This window comes from Tigriopus californicus, chromosome 10 (genome assembly GCF_007210705.1).
Source record: "Tigriopus californicus strain San Diego chromosome 10, Tcal_SD_v2.1, whole genome shotgun sequence".
NCBI lineage: Eukaryota > Metazoa > Arthropoda > Copepoda > Harpacticoida > Harpacticidae > Tigriopus > Tigriopus californicus.
The window spans coordinates 12,801,419-12,823,057 of record NC_081449.1 but is presented as its reverse complement, the minus strand read 5'-3'; the positions used below and the strand labels follow the sequence as shown (position 1 = coordinate 12,823,057).

The following is a 21,639-nucleotide window of genomic DNA, read 5'->3' as shown; positions in this document are numbered from 1 at the left end:
GCGTCGTTCGTCTATATAGTTGAGAAGGAAACCACTTTTTGCTCCCTTTCTCGACAGTTGGAGAGGATAGAGAGGCGGCAGACTATTGGTCTGACAGAGATGCTATGAAGTGCGAAATAGAGGCCCATTTTCAAGTTGGCCAATCCTTCTGAAGCAAAAATCATCTTCTCGAGGACAAGTTTGCCAGAGTATTTACGGCTTGTCGTTCAAGAAACAATGGCCCAGCACGCAGACGGCGTGCCTGAGTCGTTAAGGCCAGAAAAGGTCAAGCCACTATGTAGAAACTCGATCTGCCAAAGTTGTCAAGCCATGAGAACTTTGCTCTCACAATGTAAGTGTGCTTTCCAAGTGTCAAATGGTTTCAGTGTATTCAGGCCACCCTGAAAGCACCAAAGATGGGGAGGGGGCCCATGCACACTTTCCACGAAGAAGCGACCTGTTCCATTTGCATTTACTCACGTTGGAAGACTTTCCCCAAGACTTGCATGATAAATGGAGAATTTCATCGTTCAGAAAATCTTGAGGCGCCTTCGTCGTCAAAATGTGAGCATTGTGCCTCTGTGGAAGGAGAAGAAGGCCTTTCACAGAAAGATCTATCGACGTGGCAAGAAAAAGATCCATCCATTTGTGTGATTTATTGCTTTCATTTCATTTGAATGCTACTAACAGGAAAGGGCAGGATTACCTTGAGATGGAAATCCCGGAGTTCACCCAAAACCTGCCTCCATCCATTCATCGCGTGCCAAGAAAGGGGAAACAATTTTGATTATGCATAAACAGGCGACACTGGGGTTCGGAGCGAAAAACCAGTTCCCTTGTGTCGCTTCACGCGTTCTCAGTCGGGATTTATTAGGCTATTCTCTATAATCTATTGTTGGCACTCCTTACACTTTGAAGTGCATATTTTGACCCTGTCGTACAAGGACCATTGTCGAGAAAAGAATGGTGCTTTGCCACCCCATCCAAAATTTGTATGAGATCAGACCAGCTTTACTGATTTCCCAGCGTAAGGAAAATGGGCTCGAATCTCACTGAGAGACTTGACCTTTCGCCACTGCATTTGACGGATGATTATTCATTGGAGTCTGTATCCTTTACATTCATACACATGAATGGACGGTGTTTTCAAGACTTACCGATGATCTACATACTTTCCCCTTCAAAGGAAGCTGCTATTGCACCGAGTTGAAACGACTTGAGAATACGATGTCCGATCGGGCTTAAGTCCAGGTATTTATTGTCTACATACAACCCTAGACGCCCTTAAGGCTGTAAGGAAAGGCCGTTTCTCATATTGCAGCACTTTTTCCGAATTGCAAGCTTGCAGGGGAGCATTGAAAGCCCGAGGCATTAAAGTGCACGCTATGTGGAGCTCATGGTGCAGCCGAGCTTTGGGAGTGTTGGATGATCTTTTGGTGCACTTGATGAGGGACTGAACCATCCCTAATGGGCGTGGCAGTAATTGATTTATAGCGGTCCCACTGCATTGTGAGATATCATGTGGTGAAACGAGGACACTATATCCAATGTATTGTCGCCTTGGACGAGATGTCTTGACATCTGCTCCTCCCATTTTGATAAGGAAATGTCTGAACCAAAGAGCTTGAGCGTGGAGACAGACACGAGTCGAAAATAGATTTCTGTGAAGCGCGTGTCCATTAAAATCATCAAAAATAGCTCTGGTCTGTCACTTGATGCTTAACTCAAGATGCGAACAATTCCTTCACAAATCTGTCTGCACCATGTGGCGAAAAAAAAGATGCAGCTATGAAGACTCAGAGTGACTTGAAAGATGGAACATCTCCCATGGCACACTTTGATGCAAACATGCTTAATTTGATGCAGGAGCCGGATTGTTGGTTTCCCTCGTGACAGAATCTGATCATCCAAGCAGGATTCAAATTCAAGTCACAGGGTGTGCATATTTGACGGGATCTTCTGCAATGTGCGCTCCTTCAATGAATCAAATTTGAACTCAAGACATACACCACAATGAGGCCATTGAACAGTTCATGCGTGTCCTCGTCGAGAGGCAGACGGCTCGCAACAACAACAACAACAACAACGGATTCCTCTTTGCATGGGCCTGCATTAATTATTGTTTTCAGATGTCATGGCATGTGAATGAATGCATTGTGTATATGGCTAAATATATGCGAGAGAACGTACATGTCTGACTTTCTTGAAGTCTGTCGACCGTGCCGTTTGTTATGATCTGCTGGACCTCTTGCTCTTACTGCGTGCGTCCAAGGAATCGCAATATTTTACGGCTTTGTATGAGTCTCCTAGTAACCTTAGAATCTCAATTTCAATGTCAGTATGTCGAGAGCACTCTAATGAACCACTCTCTTCCCATAAATCTGGAATCTTTCGACTCGAGTTGCCACAATTGTGTCTAGAGAGAAGGCCTTTTCATTCGTTCAATGCCGTTGCATGTTCAGTCCCAGCCTTTGTACCATACACGCACTGGGAAATATTGTCTGGACCCAAAAGCCGTGAGAGCTTTCAAGTCTCTGAACTAGCCTAGGATTCAATTTTGGCCATTGTGCCATCGCTTTGGTTCTTTTTTTCTGCTCTTGCTATTGTTGTTGTTGATTCTTTAGGACTCCATAAAGATTTATTTCCCTCCTCACATTGGAGCCACTTTCATTGTTGTCGCTATTGTTGTTGTTGATAATGATGATGTTGCTGTTGTTCCATGGTGGCAATACTACCATACCATGGAACCATTGAGGACATTCATCTCTTGTTGAAGCAGTGTGCCCGGTTATAGTAATGGTATAAAGGGGTCTTGGTCGTCAATGTAATTGCGGGCGTGATGCAATTACTACTAGGACTCACCCTGCCATACGGAACCATGCTCAAAGTACAGGGATCAAGCCCGATAAGCCGAAAACGGGGGGAATTACGTTTCTCTGTGTCTCGGGTCTCCTTTTCCGAATAAAGACACCCAATATCATTCCAGAACTTCCACTCGCCGAGTTTCTTAATAAACCTCTTGTTTCGTTTCTCGGTGTACTCCATCCCGCAACTGAAAATGGAGTATAATCAATCGAAGTGTTCTCGCAGCAACTAATCTACTCCACAATAGGATTAGTGGAACCGTTGTAAAGAACGGTTGGTCTTGTTTTTCCTCTTCCAAAACAATGGGTCAGTAGTTTCCTTTTATAATCAAATCCTCTTCATCACCATTGGTTGATGCCTTCCTGGCCAAGGTTGGTCTGACAGCATCCTAGTCATTAGGATCAGGCCTTGGATTAGAAGAGCGGATTCTCAATCTTCTAATTCTTGGAACGGAAATACGAAGGCTGGATTTGGTGAATGAATGAGCGAATCATTCATGGCTTTTCATTGGAACCTTACCACATTGTGGGAACAACCTGATGATCAAATCTCGTGACAGAATTGAGTCGGGTGTGGGATTCGCGTAGTACGTGAAGGCTCAAAAATGTACTAATGTGCTGTCGAGAGTTATTGAGGGGAATTGAGGGGATTGGCCTTCAGCTTCAGTGTTATTTAGTGGAAACTGTTGAACGCACGGATGGTGTATGCTGGAAAAGAATGGTAGTGTGATTCTCAAAAGGTAAATCTTTGATTAGTGGTAATTCTGGTGTAACAGGGAGCGCAATATACGAAGGTTGCTTTCGTTAGGGTCCTTTATATGTAGCGAGCATAAAGCTTGTTAGAGCGGCGGGTACTCATTATCATGACAAGACTGGCAAAGCGTGTGTCAGCCTTTGAGAAAAAAGTAATTGGCTGGATCTTAGGTGACTCAGGATACACTTCTGTTGTAAATATCAAGAGAAGAGGACAAGCTTGATTGATCATGATGGATGGCTTCCTTAATTCCCACAGCCATCTTATTCTGAATACAAACAATCCCTGGGATTAACACTACATTATGCCATGTAGAAAAAGTACAGCGATTTCTCCTTAAAGATAGTACTTGAGCACTTTCCACTCACTAAACATGAATCCAGGTCAAGGATGAATATACCTCATAGTTTCACGATCAATTCATATGAGTAGATCGCAATCAATTCAAATCGACACAAGTGTTTTTCTCCCAATTTCAATTGTCCAATTTGCAAGGCGGTTGACACATTGACTCCATAAAATCCTGATTCAGCCCCAGTCAAACCCCTTGGAATGAAATAAAAGTTTGCACAAGGCGAATTCTGTCCCAAAATCAAGATAAGCTCGGTGCTCTCAATTCACAAGCAATGGAGAACGAAAATGAAATGGAACGAAAGAACGAACGAACGAACGAACGAAGGCCGAAAAGGGAAAGAAACGAGAGGGAAGGTCGGAGAGAAAGAAATAGAAAGGAAGACAGAAAGACAGACAGAAAGGAGAAGGGAGGGAATCTCATCCTTGGACAATGGACTTTGCAATGAAATTTCAGTGTTTACCCGACATTAACTTTGGCCCCCGAAAGTGCTTCACTTGAAATAAGGGCCAAAGGCCATCATCATTATTATTGGGCTTGACAATGACAAGTCACATGGGAGGGAGTGTCAAGTCGGTTCGTTTTTAGTCAATACTTGGGTCAAGATTCATCCCACGGCCGCCGATCTTGAGTAATTGGCACTCCACACTAGCGTGACCAAGGCAAGGCACAAGCACAAATCGATAGTTTGTTATGCAAAACAGAAACAGAACTTGGGATGACTTGGGATGGCGGCAGAGAGACAGAGATGCTTATGTAGGCAAGGGGCGAGGATAAATATTTGTTTGTTGTGAGCAGGCGGGGACAAGGCGCCAAACTTGATCCCAATGGAGATGTCTCAATATCCTCTGGGGAGCCACTCGCTCCCTTCCTCTCAGATCCTTCCAATGCTAACAATATCAAAAGAGGATATGGAATTCGATTTGTCCAAAGATTGGACCTTGTCCTGCACCTTCCTTCCGCCAAGGTCCAAAACGTGCATTTCCCTGTCACCCACCCACCCACCCACCCCTCTCCCCCCGAAAAGCTGTCAAGTGCACGAAACCTTTTGTCCCTTTAGGAAACATTCCCTTTCATTCTTGTCAAGATTGCGGACAGCAAAGACCTGCAGGTGTTTTCTGAATGGACTGGCTCCGATTGTTGCGCTTTGAGGAGTGCGCTTTCCAGATCTGGATGGTCATGCAAGCCTCATCGGGATAATCGTTTCCACGACCCATTGTGCACCAAGCAGGATAATTCTGATGAACTTCTAAATCCCAAAGGTCTCCTTCTTTGTGTTTCTCTGGGCGAAGTTGTGTGTACTAGATAGAATAGGGCGAATGAACGCCATAGATAGTTATGCTTTTCCCGATTTTTTGAGGTTTAATAATAGCGAAAGAATGAGTTCAGAATGACTCATCATGGCGGCTCAGACTTACGTCCCTAAATAACTGTTCCCGATCCCCTATGTCGGGTAGTACCGGGAACCGTACACAAGGGTGGTAAAGCTATCCTTGGTTGATTTATGGGCCCTATTTTGGAGACTCGGAGGTTTCCGAGTTAAGTCTCGACACGAGAGTCAGAGATTATCCATTCATTAAGGCACACATCTCGCTCTGCACCTGATTCCACCATATTTCTCTTTCGCCAGCCTTACTCCTCAAAGCAACGTTGAAAGTGCAATGGCCCGTTTTTATATACCACACGTACGTGGAGCCTAAGGCCCGCATCTTTTTGACGACGATAACAAAGGTTGACTGAGACATCCTTCATTTTTGTCGATCCTTGATCGAAGCCAGAAGAACGGAGAATGGGAAAGAGAGAGAGAGAGACATTTCGGTTATCGAACAATGGTGTAACACTTTACAGATTTCATTCAGGCGGTCCTTAATAAGCGTGCTCGCTCATTTAGCGATCATTATCGGCCTTCGACAAGACTTTGCACTTCTTTACACCGCGATCTTTGCTTCTACTCAAACTTGGCAGAGTGATTGCTTGAGGGGGTCAGACAAGGTTTACTCGATCGAAGTCAAGCTCTTGGCCTTTCTGAATACACGTACAATACAGCACATATCGAATACTCTTGAGTGTACTTGATCGTTTTTTTATTGCACCCGTTCATCAGTCGATCTGTTTCCAAAGTGTCATAAAGTAACAAAATATTCGGCCAAGTACCGTTCTGTTGTACCCTCCTCAGGTTCCATTTATGGTCGTGATTACTCAATCCATTAATCATCCTGGTATTTCCACTTTTAAAAACTGCATTGAGTAACAGATAAGCAGGAATGAAATATTCGGTTTATGCCTGTTCTAGTACAGGAATATTGCTCTTTTATTTCAAGACATGACACCATAGGGGAGAGAAAGGGGACAACGTGTTGTATTGAGCCGGATTCAAAATTTGTCAATCAGTTGAGAAAGAGGAACAAAATCGAGGAGGAAAATTCCTCCCGTTTGGATCCAAATGTCTGACCACGTGTTCCAGATTCATCTGACCAACACACTTCACACTTGCCAACTGATGTTTAAATGGAAACATATCCATTGTCCATGTTCAGAATCTTATCTCTGCGTTTGTCATCTCGTTGAGCTTAACTATACGAGTGCAACTAAAAGGGGGCACGTTCTTGAAATCTTGGAATTTCAAAGTCCTAAAACAATGAGCTGTGAAGCACAGCGCTCATGTCAATAACCGAATACGTCTGAGCTCCGAACGTTGCCATCGGTGGAACAGCAAGCAATGAAATGCACTCTTGTCTAGGATTCTTGTGAATTAGAAAAATTGGAGGCATACCTGTGATTGTTGGGCAATTTATGAGCATTCTTGACCTGAGGGTGAACCCCCAACTCTGAGCCTTTGACAGTTGACTTGGTGGATTTCCTGTGCTATACCACGGACTTCTAGAGTTGTGGACTACAACGGAGGCAAAAAATTCTCATCTCCTAAACCGTTCACTTAATTCCATATAAGCACGTCATATGACCACAAGATCTGGTTGAATAGATGAACTTGGCCAAATTTGAGCACAAACCTTTGCTTACGGAACTCTGGAGAAATTTCCAAAATTGTGTAGTAAACAGTAAATAAAACTCAAATTTTCGGCCTTCTTTTGTTCAGCTACATAAGCTTTTGACAATATAACTTTGAAACGAACAACTTTACCAGCAAATCGTATAAAAAAGACCTAACTTTGATTGAAGCGATCTACATTTCTCATTTTATTACTTTGATTCGAAAAGTGGCTCAGAGTGGCTATGACCAAGAGTAGGCTGATTTGCCGGGAAGTACGTTCACAGTCCATATTTCTAGAAGTTCGTGGCTATACATAGACAGCCTTTGTGGAGCATGTGGTAAAGGTCGATGAACAGAATCCGGATTCGTTGGATGTAACTGAATGAATCAGCATTGTGTGGGGTGTTCCAAAAGTCGCCATAGGCCAAGATAAGTTGTGTGTCTGAGGAATCCAATTGAGCGGCAAGGCTGAGCGGTTGGAGACCCAGTGGGACTTGTTTGGCTCTCAGCGGGAGATTTCGTATGAAAACCGAGACAAACTTGTCACGGAATAGACGAAATATGGAATTTCTCAGGTCCCTCAAGAAGAAGCAAAGTACGAGTACTATGTGGAAGTCTAAGTCAGGAATGGGCTAAAGTTTGACACTTCATCTAGGGAATATTTTCTTTTGGCCCGAGTGGACTTGAAACTTAAATTAGCTGGTGACTGACTTGCTCGGAAGCTCCTGCGGATCCTCCGATTAGGTGGCAGTACACTCATCCGAGTATTTTAATCCGCATTAAATGATAGTTTCATGCTAATGGAAGCCAAGAGCTCGGGATGGTCCACCGCCTGAAGATGGAGACTGCTTCTACATTTTCCCATGATTTTTCATTTCCCGGTGTCATAAAATCCCTGCACACTTAAATGACTGCTGAAGAATATGAAAGTTGGGACACACGATATTCAGATTATTTTTGGGCCTCTATGGGATGAATGACAGAACTGTTGGAAGAGGAAAATTGTGCAATTTCAAGCTCTGACCTATCTTCATCAAGTCTTGTGGAGAAAGTCGGGTAAAAACAACAAACGCGCTGAAACTAATGTTTATTTTGACATGAAACTTCAATAAAATATTTAACTTCCACTCTTGTGCTTCAAATTCAGATTGATTCAAGTGCGAGAAAATACACTCTACAAAACAAAGTAATATAAATCAGGAAGGTTTTTTTCAAATACTAGACTCAAGATCCTCTTATTCATACATAAAAGACAGAAATCATAAAAGTTGAAATATGCAGTCCAATACGAGTATAAGTACATTGTAGATATGAATAAAGACAATCCCAACATTACTCAAACGCACGTGGTAATAACATGTTTTGACGGAATCCTTTGAGGTCAATCCTCTAAAAGAGTTGACATATCCGTCATGAAGCCCTCCAGGACTGCGAATCGTTGCAACGCTCTATGGTCGATGTATTTTAAATTTGCCACCTAGGCAAAAGTATTTGTACGTTGGTGTGCACCTTCATGGTGTAACGTTTGTTTATTCAATGTTTCTTTTTAGACACTCCTAAAATCAAAATTTGTTCCTCGGCTGTTCCAATTCGTAGCGGTAAGACATTCTTTTGCATTTCATCTCTCGTTCAACTATTTGGCAGCTGAATTGTATTTTACTTTTTTAGCTGTGCATTTTTGTCTCTTTTTCCCCCATTGAAGTCAATATCCAAGTAATCTTTCTTTACCTTTGAGGTTCCTTAAGACCCTTGTTCAAGATCCATCACTAGCTTTCCAGTGAATGCATCGAAGTGTAACGGAATCTGCAAATATTACGTGCATTTTGCATTAATGCTAGAAGCTTTTCCTCACTCTCCAAAAGCGCAACGCGCTCATTTGAGCTTCTCCCCATTGACGAAAAAACAACATTTTCTCTGGCTTCCAGCAAATATCATTTATCAATATTGCCCTTCTATCTGTTCTGCTGGCTTTTTTTCCGGGGCTTTAGCATTAACGATGAAGCAACTGCCTTCAAACCCCAGAATTCAGCGGAGCTTCTTTCGTTTTTCCTTCATCCTTTAATCTTAATCGCGCAGTATATCCTTCATACCGTTAAGGAAAAAAAGAACTATTTGCAACACGGATTTCGAATCAGGATTTAGACGGGGGCGGAGAAAGTTGGCATCGAACCGGATTCACGGGAACCACCAATCTTGTTTCTAATCCTAAAGTCTCCCTCTTTAAAAACATCTCAAGGGCACTTGCTTGTCTCGTTTTGTTTTACTTGGAATGGAAAGATAAAACAAAACGGCTCAATCGGAAAGCACAGGAACAATATAGATCCCCTTCCCCAAAGGCTGAATGAAGGTTGAAGATTGCGTTGTGTTCGATGGAATCGGATGCTATTTCCATGTAATTGGATAAATCTCGAACAATGTGCAATGAAAGTGACATGTAGGGTAGGTGCCTACATCCACCAAGAGAAAAACACTCGTCTTTTTGGCAGAAGTGACAAGTGTTTATGAAAAGGCTTATAAAAAAATCACGTAAACGGTCTCCCTCTTATGACAGGCACTCATGTACAACAAATGCCAATAAGGCCAGGTTTCAAATTACGAATGATTAATTGATAGCTTTAAGCTTGGTTTTTGGGACATTTGTCCCGTCCATTTCGACCTAAGGAAATCGTTCCACCTTTACCTGACCTCGGAATTTTCCCAATTAGGAGGATGCAAGAAGACACAGACTTAATGTGGTGGATATGAGAATGCTGGAAATTGAAAATTGTCACAGACTTTTGGCGCTTGGAAATCGCTCGCAGTGGCGGGTATTACTGCGTATTTTTATTCGGCTTATTTCTTTGCATATCCTTTAAAAAAGGCCGTAATGCAGCATAGAGTTAATTGTCATTTGGTCCATAATATGGAAAATATGGGGAAGGATTATATACGTAGTTGAGTCGGACTATCGAGATGACTATCGATATTTTTAGGGAGCCACACTTGCTATGTGTTCCATTTTCCAAGGATCATAACAAATACCTCAGGGCATTTTGGAACATACTCTCATGTGTGATTAGAGTAGACATTCTCTCGTTCCATTAAGAGATTATCGGGTCTCCGGGGGAATATCAACTAATCCTTGACAAATTGAACAAGGAACTCGTTTTCCCACAGAGTTGGGCAAATTTGAAGGCCATCTGTTATGTTTACTCGATTTTTGACATCCTTGTCCGATCTCAGTCTCAAGCATCACGATCATTATTAACATCATCATCATCATCATGACTTGAGAGTGAGTTTCCATCGCACAAAGGGAAGTGTATGTTCATACATCATTTCGCTAACCCAATCCAACCAAGTGTATGTGGTCCACTTGTAGTTCAAAAGGACCTTCCAGACAACTCAGGGTAGGTGACAAGATCGATTGATGTGTCAACCTGAATGTGGCACGTGTTAAGCAACGCTCCTTCTCGAGTCCATGCATGTTGTACACTCCTCACACAATGCGATGGTCTGTCAAAACCACTCATTTAATTGGAAGTGAAGCCCTATGAGGCGAGAGAGAGCCGGGGAATTCGGGTGTTCCTTAGAAAAAGGCCTGACTTTACTTTTTGTTTCGTTCAAGGGCCTCTTTCCGTGTTTTTCGACGAAAAGGTCCTTTTTGTGCCATTGAGCGCCACATCAGACGAGGTTTGGCAACGAGAGGAAAGAACGTCTAAAAAAAGGATTGCCTGAGTTCCGGTTAGACTGAAAACGAGAACTACTGGCTATTCGTCTCAATCCAGTTATTGGGGAACACTTGCCAGGCCAGATCAATTCATGTCGATTCTCCACTGCAGTTTGTCAACCAGTCATAACCGTAGCAATTACCCCATGCAGAGAGCATTTCGAAACTAGGTCATGAGATTGCTTGAATTTTTCGTTTCAAGGGGAGCACAAGTGGCACATCGAGTACAATTAATGGGACAATCAAAAAAAGACGACGGGTTAGCTCTAGAGCTCCTTTCTTTGTGCACAGCAAGTGTGCCTGCCAGTCAGTCTCTTTTTGAGTGCAGTTGCAATTCGAGCATGTCAGATCGAGCCCAAGCTCCAGATTTGAAAAGGCGTCTGAATTTGATGGCGATAAATACGTAGAGGGATGTTCACGCCTCTTGACTGGGAACATGAGGGCGTCGGTGAAATCCCGATCCAACTATGATTCACAACATCTTGGCCGCCTCCCTCAGACTGTAGGTCTCAATGTTCTCAATCCTAAAACTGTCACGACTAATAAAGGACCATGAATAATGAATGAATCGCGCTGGGAACATGTTGTCGAACACGTGATAAAGTGCCAGTGGAAGTAGCCACACTTTTCAAGTTCTCATGTTCCCAAGTCTCCCCTATCGTCGCGTTCAATGAAAAACTTTGTCCCATTTATCTCGCCGCGGATGGGAGATAAGTTCTAAATACTTCTGGGAATCATTTTTCAAGCCTCCAATTTTCGTGCGCTGAGCAGACAGAAAGAAAGTTCCTTCTTCCATCCCAGGCACTCTCCCACACACCAACACACTAACGGACTGAAAGGAACACAAACTCACTGGGACTCATTAAATTACCACGCCGGCAAAGATGCGCAGATGCGAAGATGCGGAATCTTGTTATTGCTTGTCTGCTTGTCTGCTTGTTTGCTTGTTCCAATGAGCATGCCAAAGTGAAGAAGGACCAAGAGGAGGAGCAGAGAGGCCATTGAACCAGGAAAGCTTGGCTTAAGTTCTCATTTTCGTCATAACGAAAGGATTTATTACCTCCTTGGGGCCTTATATAGTATATCCGAAAATAAAGACCCTCAAGCTCTCCGCGCTTGTGCCCTAGTTATGGCCGATGCCAAAACAGCCCAGGAATGTTCCATCGCTGGTCTGCCAATTAGAAATAGCTCCTAAATTAATGTGTACACAACCTTGGGAAGTATTGTCCGTGGTCTCGACAGATGTTTTCAACAGACCTACATCAGGTCTGCAGCAAGCTCTTCAATTCCTTTCCTCATTGGAGCCAGTGAATAAGACTAATGCACTCTACTTCACGAAAACGCTCAGTCAATGTTTCATTTATGATGCTTCTAATAGGTAGGTCTCTTATAAATGAAAATATGGTGCATACAGAAATGGCAGATCATGTCATATGTGTTTCATCCATTATGTACATCTTTCGGACAAGTGAGTTTTCAAAAGGTCACAAGAATGGCAATGGAAATATGCAGGGACTCCAACAAATATCCGTTGTAAGACTCCTTCCTATCAAAGTAATTTATCATGGGTATCATCTAATTAGTTGTATCTGATTACAAGAAATGCAAAAGGATCTGCTCGCTGCAAAGAGCATGATTTTGCACAAAGTATAGAGCTCTGACTTTGAATTATCTCAAGCATTACTTTGCGGCTTTTTATTTTCGCCCCCATAAACAAAGTTAGACCTGAGATTCCTCAAACAACCTCTGAGAGCAATGAATTTGATGAATTGGTTCAACAAATCTGAAAAAGTGTTCCCCCTTGATTTCTTGACTTCCAAAAGTACCCCAGAGAGACCTCGAATTTCTATTGAACCGAAAAAAAATCGGCCTCAAGCGAGTGAGTGTGAAGGAAGCCTTTTTTTCAGTTCTCTGCAATCCTCTTGAACATTCCACCCAATATCGACGGATCATTGAAGACTTGTGCAGACAAACTGGCATCTGCCCCTTAGATTTACGTAGGATGACATCGAGGTGTTTGCCATGGAAGTTAGAAGTAAAGCTCTATATGATTCAAAGAGGAGTTGCCCTCTATTGCAATTGCTCCATCTAAATCGCAAATTGGAAATTAATGCCGAACTCTAAGCCCGTTGCTTCACGACAACGCTCATTCTATGTTTCAATCACCATGCACCTGATTAGGTCAAATGAAAATATGATGCATACAGAAAGCCTTGAGGGGACAATATACTTACTGTATATTCAGTGAAAAGGACCAAACTCAAAAAGCTTTAGTTTACTTACTCATAAATGGGATAAATGGACCTACGTCATCAATAAGTGGGAGAGAAAAACATAACTTTCGTGATATCGAGTGATTTCCACACAAAAAAGTCCCAGATACTTAGGAATACCGTTCTTTTTACTTCCTCCTCGTCTTTCCCGGATAATGAATGACGTTAACATTGTCATTCTCAAGGTGATTGGATCTTCGACACCCAATCTAGAAAGAGGTCCCCCATGCATACCAAAAGTCCACAACTCAGCCTTTAGAGCCTTGTCTGATGAACCAAGGGCCGGCCGTCTCTAGGAGGTGGTACTTCTCGCGACCTTTCCTGGTATTTAAAAGTACAATCACTCTGAGCCTCATTTAGATCATCGTTACTTAAGTGAAAGAGACCGAAAGAGAGTGTGGAGACTTCTTGGAGTGTCAGTCATCTTTTATGTTCTTTGCTATGTCCATTCGGTTTGGATAACAGATTGCCATTGTGTTCATGCTCACTCGACCCACTGAGGGTTCACGGAATGATCGATATTTTCCATGCTTCCTTTTTTAGGTATGGGCTCGTTGTGCGACACCCGTATGTAGTAGATCCCTTCGGTTCAAGAGGAGTAACAAAAACGGGAAGCGAAAACTTTCAAGAACACAACAGCTCTCCGACTCAAGTATTTCAACTATTTTTTGCTCCAAGCAAACAATCACGCGCAGATCCCTCCTGCCTTCCTTTTCAATCAGTCCCCGAAGGATAGACGAAACGGACGAACAACCAAACGGTGGACGGAGGGACCAAGAGTCTTGGCCAGGATTTCCCGTCGCTCCATCCAACAAATATCGCGAGCCTTGAAGGACAACCAACCATCGCACACTGCACATCTGTCTCGAAATAGAGGAGAGAAGAAGGCCCTGCTTTTTGCTGGTCCTTCGTGTGTTTGTGCATGAGCCCGAGAGAGAAACAGAGAAACAGAGAAAGAGAGTAGGCAGGCAGGCAGGCAGGCAGGCAAGAACGAAAACTAGCCCAAGGAAGCATTGTCATCCAAGTCTTGTCTCCGACGGTGGGCCTGGCTATAAAAAAGGCTGAAGAAGCACAAGAAGGATTTCTTTTCCGGAGGGAAAACAGCGGAGCGGAAACCCATTCGCGAGGAAGCTCGATTTCGGAGGTCAATCAACCCATTGGGCTGTTCAAATCGGACACGCTCTCAACTTCGATATCGTGCCCTACTAAGATCCCGATCAACCCGAGGGACAAACCCAGCCAGCCATACTCTTCATCATTTTTCAAGGGCCTTCAAATTCCAATTAGCCTTTTTATTATCTCGAGAAGAGGAACCGATTAGACAAAGCCTCTCTTCCTAGTACAACCACTAGTACACGCTACACGCATCACCCGCGTCGCCCTCTGACTTGGAAGTGGATAAAGGCTCAAACGACAAGTCTGGAGATCGAAGGCTGACACCCGATCTGACTCAATTACCCAGGATCATCGTACCAAAAGCCATTGGCATCAGCGGGAGAGCTGTTGGGAGCATTACCGTCGTTGTTGGCGGGAGCACGAGAACCACTAGCACGACGACGAAGGTTGATCTCGCTTTTCAATACCGTACTGTACGTGTGGCACAGGGGACTACTACAAAACGGGACCATCATTACCAGGCGACATCTCGTTTCTCGATGGTGGATGTGCACCATCAAGTCTGAACGAACGGAACCAATCGAGGCATCCACGCCAAGCAGGCCAAACACAGCCAGTCCACCAGTCTACCAGCCATCCAGCCATCCAGCCGCAAACACCACCGATGACCTAGAAAAACAAAATTTGGAGAAACACACTCACAAAAAGGATCATTATAATCTTTGTTTTGCTTTTTTGTTTGGAGGGTGACAGTCCAAGCCAGCTGTGGGACCGGTTGATCATGGGAACTCTCCCAGCTTGATATTGGAGGCACGTATTGACATTACCTCTTCTTTGCTTGTCGTTCGTTGCCTTCCTCCTCGTTGTCGTTGTGTCCAAACCAAACCAAACAACCAAAACGAGGGTCAAGGAGCCCTCGAAATGCAATTGAGTAAGACCATTGCCCAAGAACTTTTGTTAGGCCTTCTTTGTCCTTGGTGAACAAACACAGAACACACCACTCACAAATAGGCAGAGCGAGGAATGTCATCTCATCTGGATAGAACATACCTATGAAAGCTGTGTAGTCAGTCGTCTTCTGCAGCTCCCACGTGGTTCTCTGCCTCATTTCCTCCCCACTTGACTAGACCTCGTAGACCTCGTAGACCTCGGGCAGAATCGTAACTTGGAAAGTGGGAAGTGGTATTGCGCTGACTTAGTCGTCAGACGCAACTAACTCACAGGGCCCTAAGGCCTAAAAAAAGGAGGCTAACCACAAGATCAACATCGCCCACCCCAGTCAGCCGTCAACGGGTTGGATTTTCTGTGTGTCGGTCGTGGGCTGTGCCACTCTACTCACTCCCTGTCCATTAACTACCTACCCACTTCCACTGGCCCAATTGGGTGAGTGTGTGAGTGTGTGTAAGTCTCGTGGCCAGACGAAAGTGCAATCATTACCAAAGTTTTCTTTCACCGTGCTCATCTTGGACCATGGCACAACAAACCCCGAACTCTTTTGATGCCCGCTCGTGGATCGACGAGTTGAGGCCAAGGTCCTCGGGCGTGATAGCAAGTTTCAAATTGTTTCAATCTTGAGGAGGAAGAGACCAACTTTTTCCGCTGAGAGCCACCGCGAGACACGGCAAGACACAGCAAGACACCACCCAAGTCCTGCTTTACTCAGAAAGACGAGGGAACTCCTCGTGGACCATCTCTTTGGAGTGGTGGGCTCTAACGCCTTTGGCGACCCCCGACCTGCTGGACTGAGTTTTGATTACTTTGGACGACAGCCCGGGCTAAGGATCTTGTGTCGAATTATTAGATTAGGGTCAGTTGAAGGATCAACGGCACAAGCCGAAAATGACCTCATTAGCGTCCTCGCAATCGATGGCAGATGCTAGTGCCACTAAAGTCAACACGCGCTGGATTACGCCCATCTCTACTCCCGACAGCTTGGGACAGGCGTCGAGTAACACTTCGAATGCCAATGGAGAGGTCATGAGATCAGATGACGAAGCCACAGTGGAGGCCATAAACTATGTGGCGTACGGGATCATTGCCAACATAATCGTGGGCGTGGGGATCATTGGGAACATCCTGAATCTGATCGTCTTGACCCGGCCCAAGCTGAAAGGCGTCATGTATGTGTACCTGCTGGGACTGGCCGTGTCCAACCTTTGCGTGCTCATCATCGCCATCCCGGCCCTCATGGACATTGCCGGGAATATCAACAGCCAGAACTTCATCACAGCCTTCTTTCAGTCTCACATGGAGATTCCGCTCTTGAACAGCTTCATGGCCTCGTCGGTGTATATCATCATTTGCATGACAGTCAATCGATACATTTCGATCTACAAGCCCACTCATTTTCAAAGAATTCACACTTTCAAGAATGCATATCTTGCCATATTCTTCTCATTCCTGGGCGGCGTGGTCCTTCACATTCCTCTGGCCTTCGAGCACCAAGTCTTGGAACAATGTGAGGTGCTCCCTTCGCCCTCAGCCGTACTTAACGGGGACGGTACCCAAGGGGATACGCTTAATGAGGATGTCCCTGCAGTGCCAAGGGTTTGCATTTACTTACCCAAAACCAATGACAGCATTGTTAACCACGCTCTATTCCGAGTGTACTTGTGGATCAGCGAGTCCTTGCTCCGTTTCGGTCCCATCATCACACTTACCATTCTCAATATTCTGATCATCGTGCGATTCCATCGAATCGCCATGAAACGGGAGGTGCTCAAGGGCGGGCACACCAAACAGAGTCACCGAGGCTCGAACGGGGGAACCAACCCGCCCCCCTCGCCCTTCACCAACGGCAGCCACGCCAACTTGAGCTCGAATGGGGGCCGCCTTAGCGTTTGCACGACCACGGCCAATGGTCGCCTCTCCATTCCCAACGGGACCATTCCGATCACGGACGACCGGACCACCTCCTTCGCCTACGGCCAAGAGGTGACCATGACCACCACCTGCACTCAGATCACGGCCAGTAGCGCGTCTCGAGCCAACACCCCGTTGCCCATCGGGTCGAACGGGAACTCGCCCAGTCGAACGCCCATCATTCGAGGCACGCCCTGTCGCCACTCGAGCAAGCGCCGCGGTCTGCACAACCCCGAGGAGCGCATGCTAGTGGTTGTACTCATTGCCATTGTCATTCTCTTCGTGGTTTGCACCACCCCTGCTGCATTTCTTTCGATACTCGTCACGGATCAGCTCAAGCGGACCGTGTGGTTCTCAGTATTCCGGGCATGTGCCAATAACCTGGAACTCTTATGTTTCGCATTGAACTTCTTCGTGTACTGTTTGTGTAGTGCGGATATTCGCCGAGCCTTTGTGGACGTGCTCTTCGAGAACGTGGTGGTCAAGTATGTGCGACGAAGGTCGACCTTCAAAGCTAATGGCATTGAAATGGCCACCATTAACGCCATCCAAGGAGCGGATAATGTGTAGCAGACTACTAGCACCCTCCCCAAGGGCAATCGGGTGTGCCCGTGTTGCTTCTCAATGACAATTGGCAAACAACCACACATGATGTTGGGCCCAACATCATCCATCGGCATCAGCCTCTGCGTGACTTCCTCAAGAAGATGACCTCGGCGCTGCCGTCCTAATGGCGGCACCCCGAGCCTTGTTCATTTCGATGATCCGTTTCGGATGGCTCACATATCTGTTCCCCAAATCGATCCCATCGGTCAATTGTCTGGCCTCTCATCCTCGATATATCGTTCTAGGAAGAGCCTTCCCTTTGATTATCGTCCGGCCGCACACTAGGGCTGAAGCTGAGGCTGTCGACCTCTATCATGTGCACCACTTGTTTGTTTAGTCCGTCGTCAGTGTGGTCGTCAGTGTAGTCGTCGTCATCGGTCGGTTTGGCCCGCTCTCTAATAACGCTGACAGATCAATCACCTTCTTTTCCTACCCTTAGTCCCTCACCTTCACTGAGGAGGCAGTCCATTCAGCAGGGCGGTCTTCAAAAGAATTTTCATCTCCTGGTCAAAAGTGATGCCGTCGCTCTTTCATCCTTGTCTGATTTTCGGTGTCTGTGCCTTCTGACAGACTGACTGACCGACTGACTGTCTCTGTAGCGATTCATCAAACGTTAACCGACTCTCTAGGACAACTTTATTTGCTCTAAGGAGGAGGAGGAACAAAGTGGCAAAATAGGGACCTGATCAAGAAGAGTCGAGGGACAGCCTAGGTGAATACAGTACCAATTGCGACATTAATGATAAAGGTCGTGGGGATGTTCATTTCTTGTGGAGCCCCGAAAAGAAAGTTTCTTCAGCAGATCTTTCAGAAGAAATTAGTACGCATGCACGAGAGCAGAAAAACGTTGACAAGATGAGACACGGCTTTGGTTTCCCTTGCCCATGTCCTGCTAATGTCCCCGGGGTTCAAAGATATTCCCGCTTTTTTATCATCTCGTATAGTTTATTGATTCGCTGCTCCGAAATGTGTTGTAACATAACGTATATAGACCAAACGAAAGAACCATAGGTGTAAATCTCGTCACTCGGATAGGATCTTCCACATACGTATTTGTGGACGCCAAATCACTTCTTCGATCGAGTCTTGTGAATCATCGATTCATACTAAGTGACAAACGAACAGCTTAACGCGGCGTTTGGAACCAATCTGGAACATCCCACAGACAACATACTCCAAACATTTATGTAATATATTCATAACATGATTTATTTTGTACAAACCAATTGGAATCCGCAGTTGTTGACAGTTTTTTAATCATTGGATCTCGATCTGTTGTTGACTCCCACCCACCCCCAAAAATGTTCCCAGTCATGATGGAAACACCGGAAAAAAGACGACAAAAGCCACTCGAAACATCACGTACCTTGAAAACACCATACCATGTAGAAGACACGCCTCAACGAGATTGACCAACATTCATTCAGTTTTTGTATCCAAATTGTTCCATTCATTCCTTTCTCCGTTTGTCATGAACTCAAATCACTTGATCGCCCAGTTTGCTCGTGTCATTTTCTCTTCGATTTGTGGTTTGTGAAATAAAACATGTTCCCCACTCCTCAAAATCAGGCTCCCGTCGCCGAGCATTGGTCTCATTATTGATCGTTCCACAATCCAATTCCAATTCAAGTCCATGTTCCATTAGGCTCTCACTTGGGCGAGGGAGCGAAAACTAGGTCAAGTAATAACCTTGTGGGACACACTTGGTTGGAACATGGGAACTCGGAACCGGGAACAAGTGCCCAGTTTTCTCTCGCAAGCAAATATGATCATTCATCAACGTCAATTGCTGATAGCGGTGATTCAGACGGCAGCAAGAAGAGCTAGCTAGCTAGCTAGTAAGCAAGCAGGCTAGTGGTGCCCGAGGGACGACGGGGATTTTCATATTTTTCTCGTCCAATCCAATCAAGACCACATTCAGGCCTATCAATCACTTTGTGATTGAATTTTCCACCTCGTGATTATCGAGCGATCGAGAGCATCACACATGGAAATGTTCCTTAGCTCGCGTTCGTGAAAGGGCGCGGCGTTCAAGACACGTTGCGGGGTCGTCCGTTTCTGCGTCCGTTCTTTCCTTGGTCGATTGACCGTGTGACCCGGTTAATGGGAATGAACGACGACAGGTAAATGCATTGGAAGACAGGTTTCTTTGCGTCTGTGAGGGTTTCATTGCGGTGAATTGCCTCACATGAGGCCCATGAGAAAAAGTCATCGGACAAATCTACTATTGCTGAATCAGAGGTCACGCACATTTTGGTCTTTAAAGTAATCGGAAGGGATACAAATGACATATATATCTTTGGCCTTTGTTATAGAATGCATGAGTACGGAGACGCATTTAAGATCAGGACATGGCATTTAGATGGATGATTACATGATAGTTGGACAAATGGAAACTTGGAAGTCTGTACATGAATGTCTATTAGAAAAATGGTCTCTTCGCACGTGTCTAAAGACAAAATTTGAGCTTGATAAAGGTTACGTTGTTGCTTGGTTTAATCGAATTGAGATAACAATGCATGTGTACGTATGCTACGATGGTTTTTGTGTTCATAGATTGCCGGTGACCATCTTTGTCAGTCTGGCATTGTCCATCGTGGTCCTGAGAGTGAGTGCACTTTCAAAATGTGGTCTTGCACACAGGGATCACGTTGAATGGGTCCTCCTATTTTAAGGACCCAGGGATCCAACCACTCTTTGGACAAGATGTGGAGAGACAAAATTTCAAACCGAAAAATAGTGGCTGGATTTGAAAATTCAGTATACGTTTTTTAATATTTTAATGTAAATTTTTCTCGTATCGCTATCATCCCCCATACTAATCGCAAATTTGCACGATAAAGCTTGAATGCGGCAAAAGAGTAACATGTGGATCTCGAAACACCTTTCATAGTTTTTTTTATTCCCATTAGGAAAATGATTGTTGAGAGGATATCAAAGAACTTTAATTAACACACACACATGCAATCAACAAAAGAAACTTATTCTCAAGCCATATGTTCCTCTCTGTGCCGTTTATATTGTTCCATCAACTTCAAATAACGTTTCCTTTCTTTTCTGTCTCTGAAGTTTCTAATAATGCCAAGGAAAAATGTTGACCTTCTACTAAATGTGTTTTCACAACCATTGGTGCAATCTCTCAAAAAAGAGGAAATCAACCATCGGTGAAATAAATGTCTTGTCAAGCCCACTGGTGATTGTCCTGATCCCATTTTTTGTGCACACCTTGGCCAAAACCGAACTAGAGCGTGTAGATTGCTGGATTGTGTTCTCAAGGTTTGGTAGAGCTTCTTTGCTTTGATCCAAATGGGCCCACAGCATTACCCACGCAACATTGGGTTCCAACCAACACATCCACTCATGGGCCAGACAAGATACATGTTGGGTGCATGGCTTGCCAAAAGAACCTAATAACAGCACCTTTCCCTCGGCCCTCAAAAAACATATCGGATTTGGTCGGCTTACCGATTGTACTTGCTCATATTGTGCGAGAATCTCTACTAGAATAATGGAGAAATAGGCCTTCACAAAAGGAGAGTTCCATGAATGAATGATCCATAAAACTCGTTGTATCTGGAATGTGTACTGCGTGGTGGACAATCAAGACGTATAACAGACTAAGAGGATCTATCAATTAGACTCGTTCCTGTTCCCTTCCACATGACTTCCTGGCTGAGATTGCAGTACTGTAGAATATTAACTGTATGAGCTAGTAAGAAATGCATGAGGGTGCAATCACTCTGTATGTGGCAATTCATTTAGTGAGGCTACGGTTGAGCTTGGAATTGATTTCCCTTTTCTTTATCATCAATGATTCTTCCTAATCGTTCATTCCGGGATTGATTGGGATGCCTGGAATGAAAACCGATAGACAGGAGGCCCTTACGTTCTAGTAGACAAGACAAAGAGGGATTCTGGCCAGACCTCTCTCCATGGTTGGCTGGTTGCAAGCACAAAATGGAACCGATATTGGATGAATAATGGGAGAAAAGAGAGCAAAAGTACACATTCGATTTATCATTCAACCAGTGTCTGAAGAAAGAAAGAGCGGAATAAACCTTGAGTCCCGAAAGAGATTGCCTGCCTACGGCAAACGAAAAACGGTTTACGTTCTACACGTCAGAGGGCACTG

The 21,639-nt window shown here is 44.6% G+C and overlaps 1 protein-coding gene across 1 annotated transcript in view; it reads left to right on the top strand.

The window, feature by feature from the left end:
- Positions 1 to 19,072, top strand: part of LOC131889461 (probable G-protein coupled receptor B0563.6) — a 24,321-nt gene extending 5,249 nt beyond the window's left edge. The window contains exon 2 of the mRNA XM_059238566.1: positions 13,467 to 19,072. Within this exon, the coding sequence (XP_059094549.1) occupies positions 15,879 to 17,471 (1,593 nt within the window). The 5' untranslated portion in view covers positions 13,467 to 15,878 and the 3' untranslated portion in view covers positions 17,472 to 19,072. The remainder of the gene's footprint in view (positions 1 to 13,466) is intronic.
- The last annotated feature ends 2,567 nt before the right edge of the window (positions 19,073 to 21,639 follow it).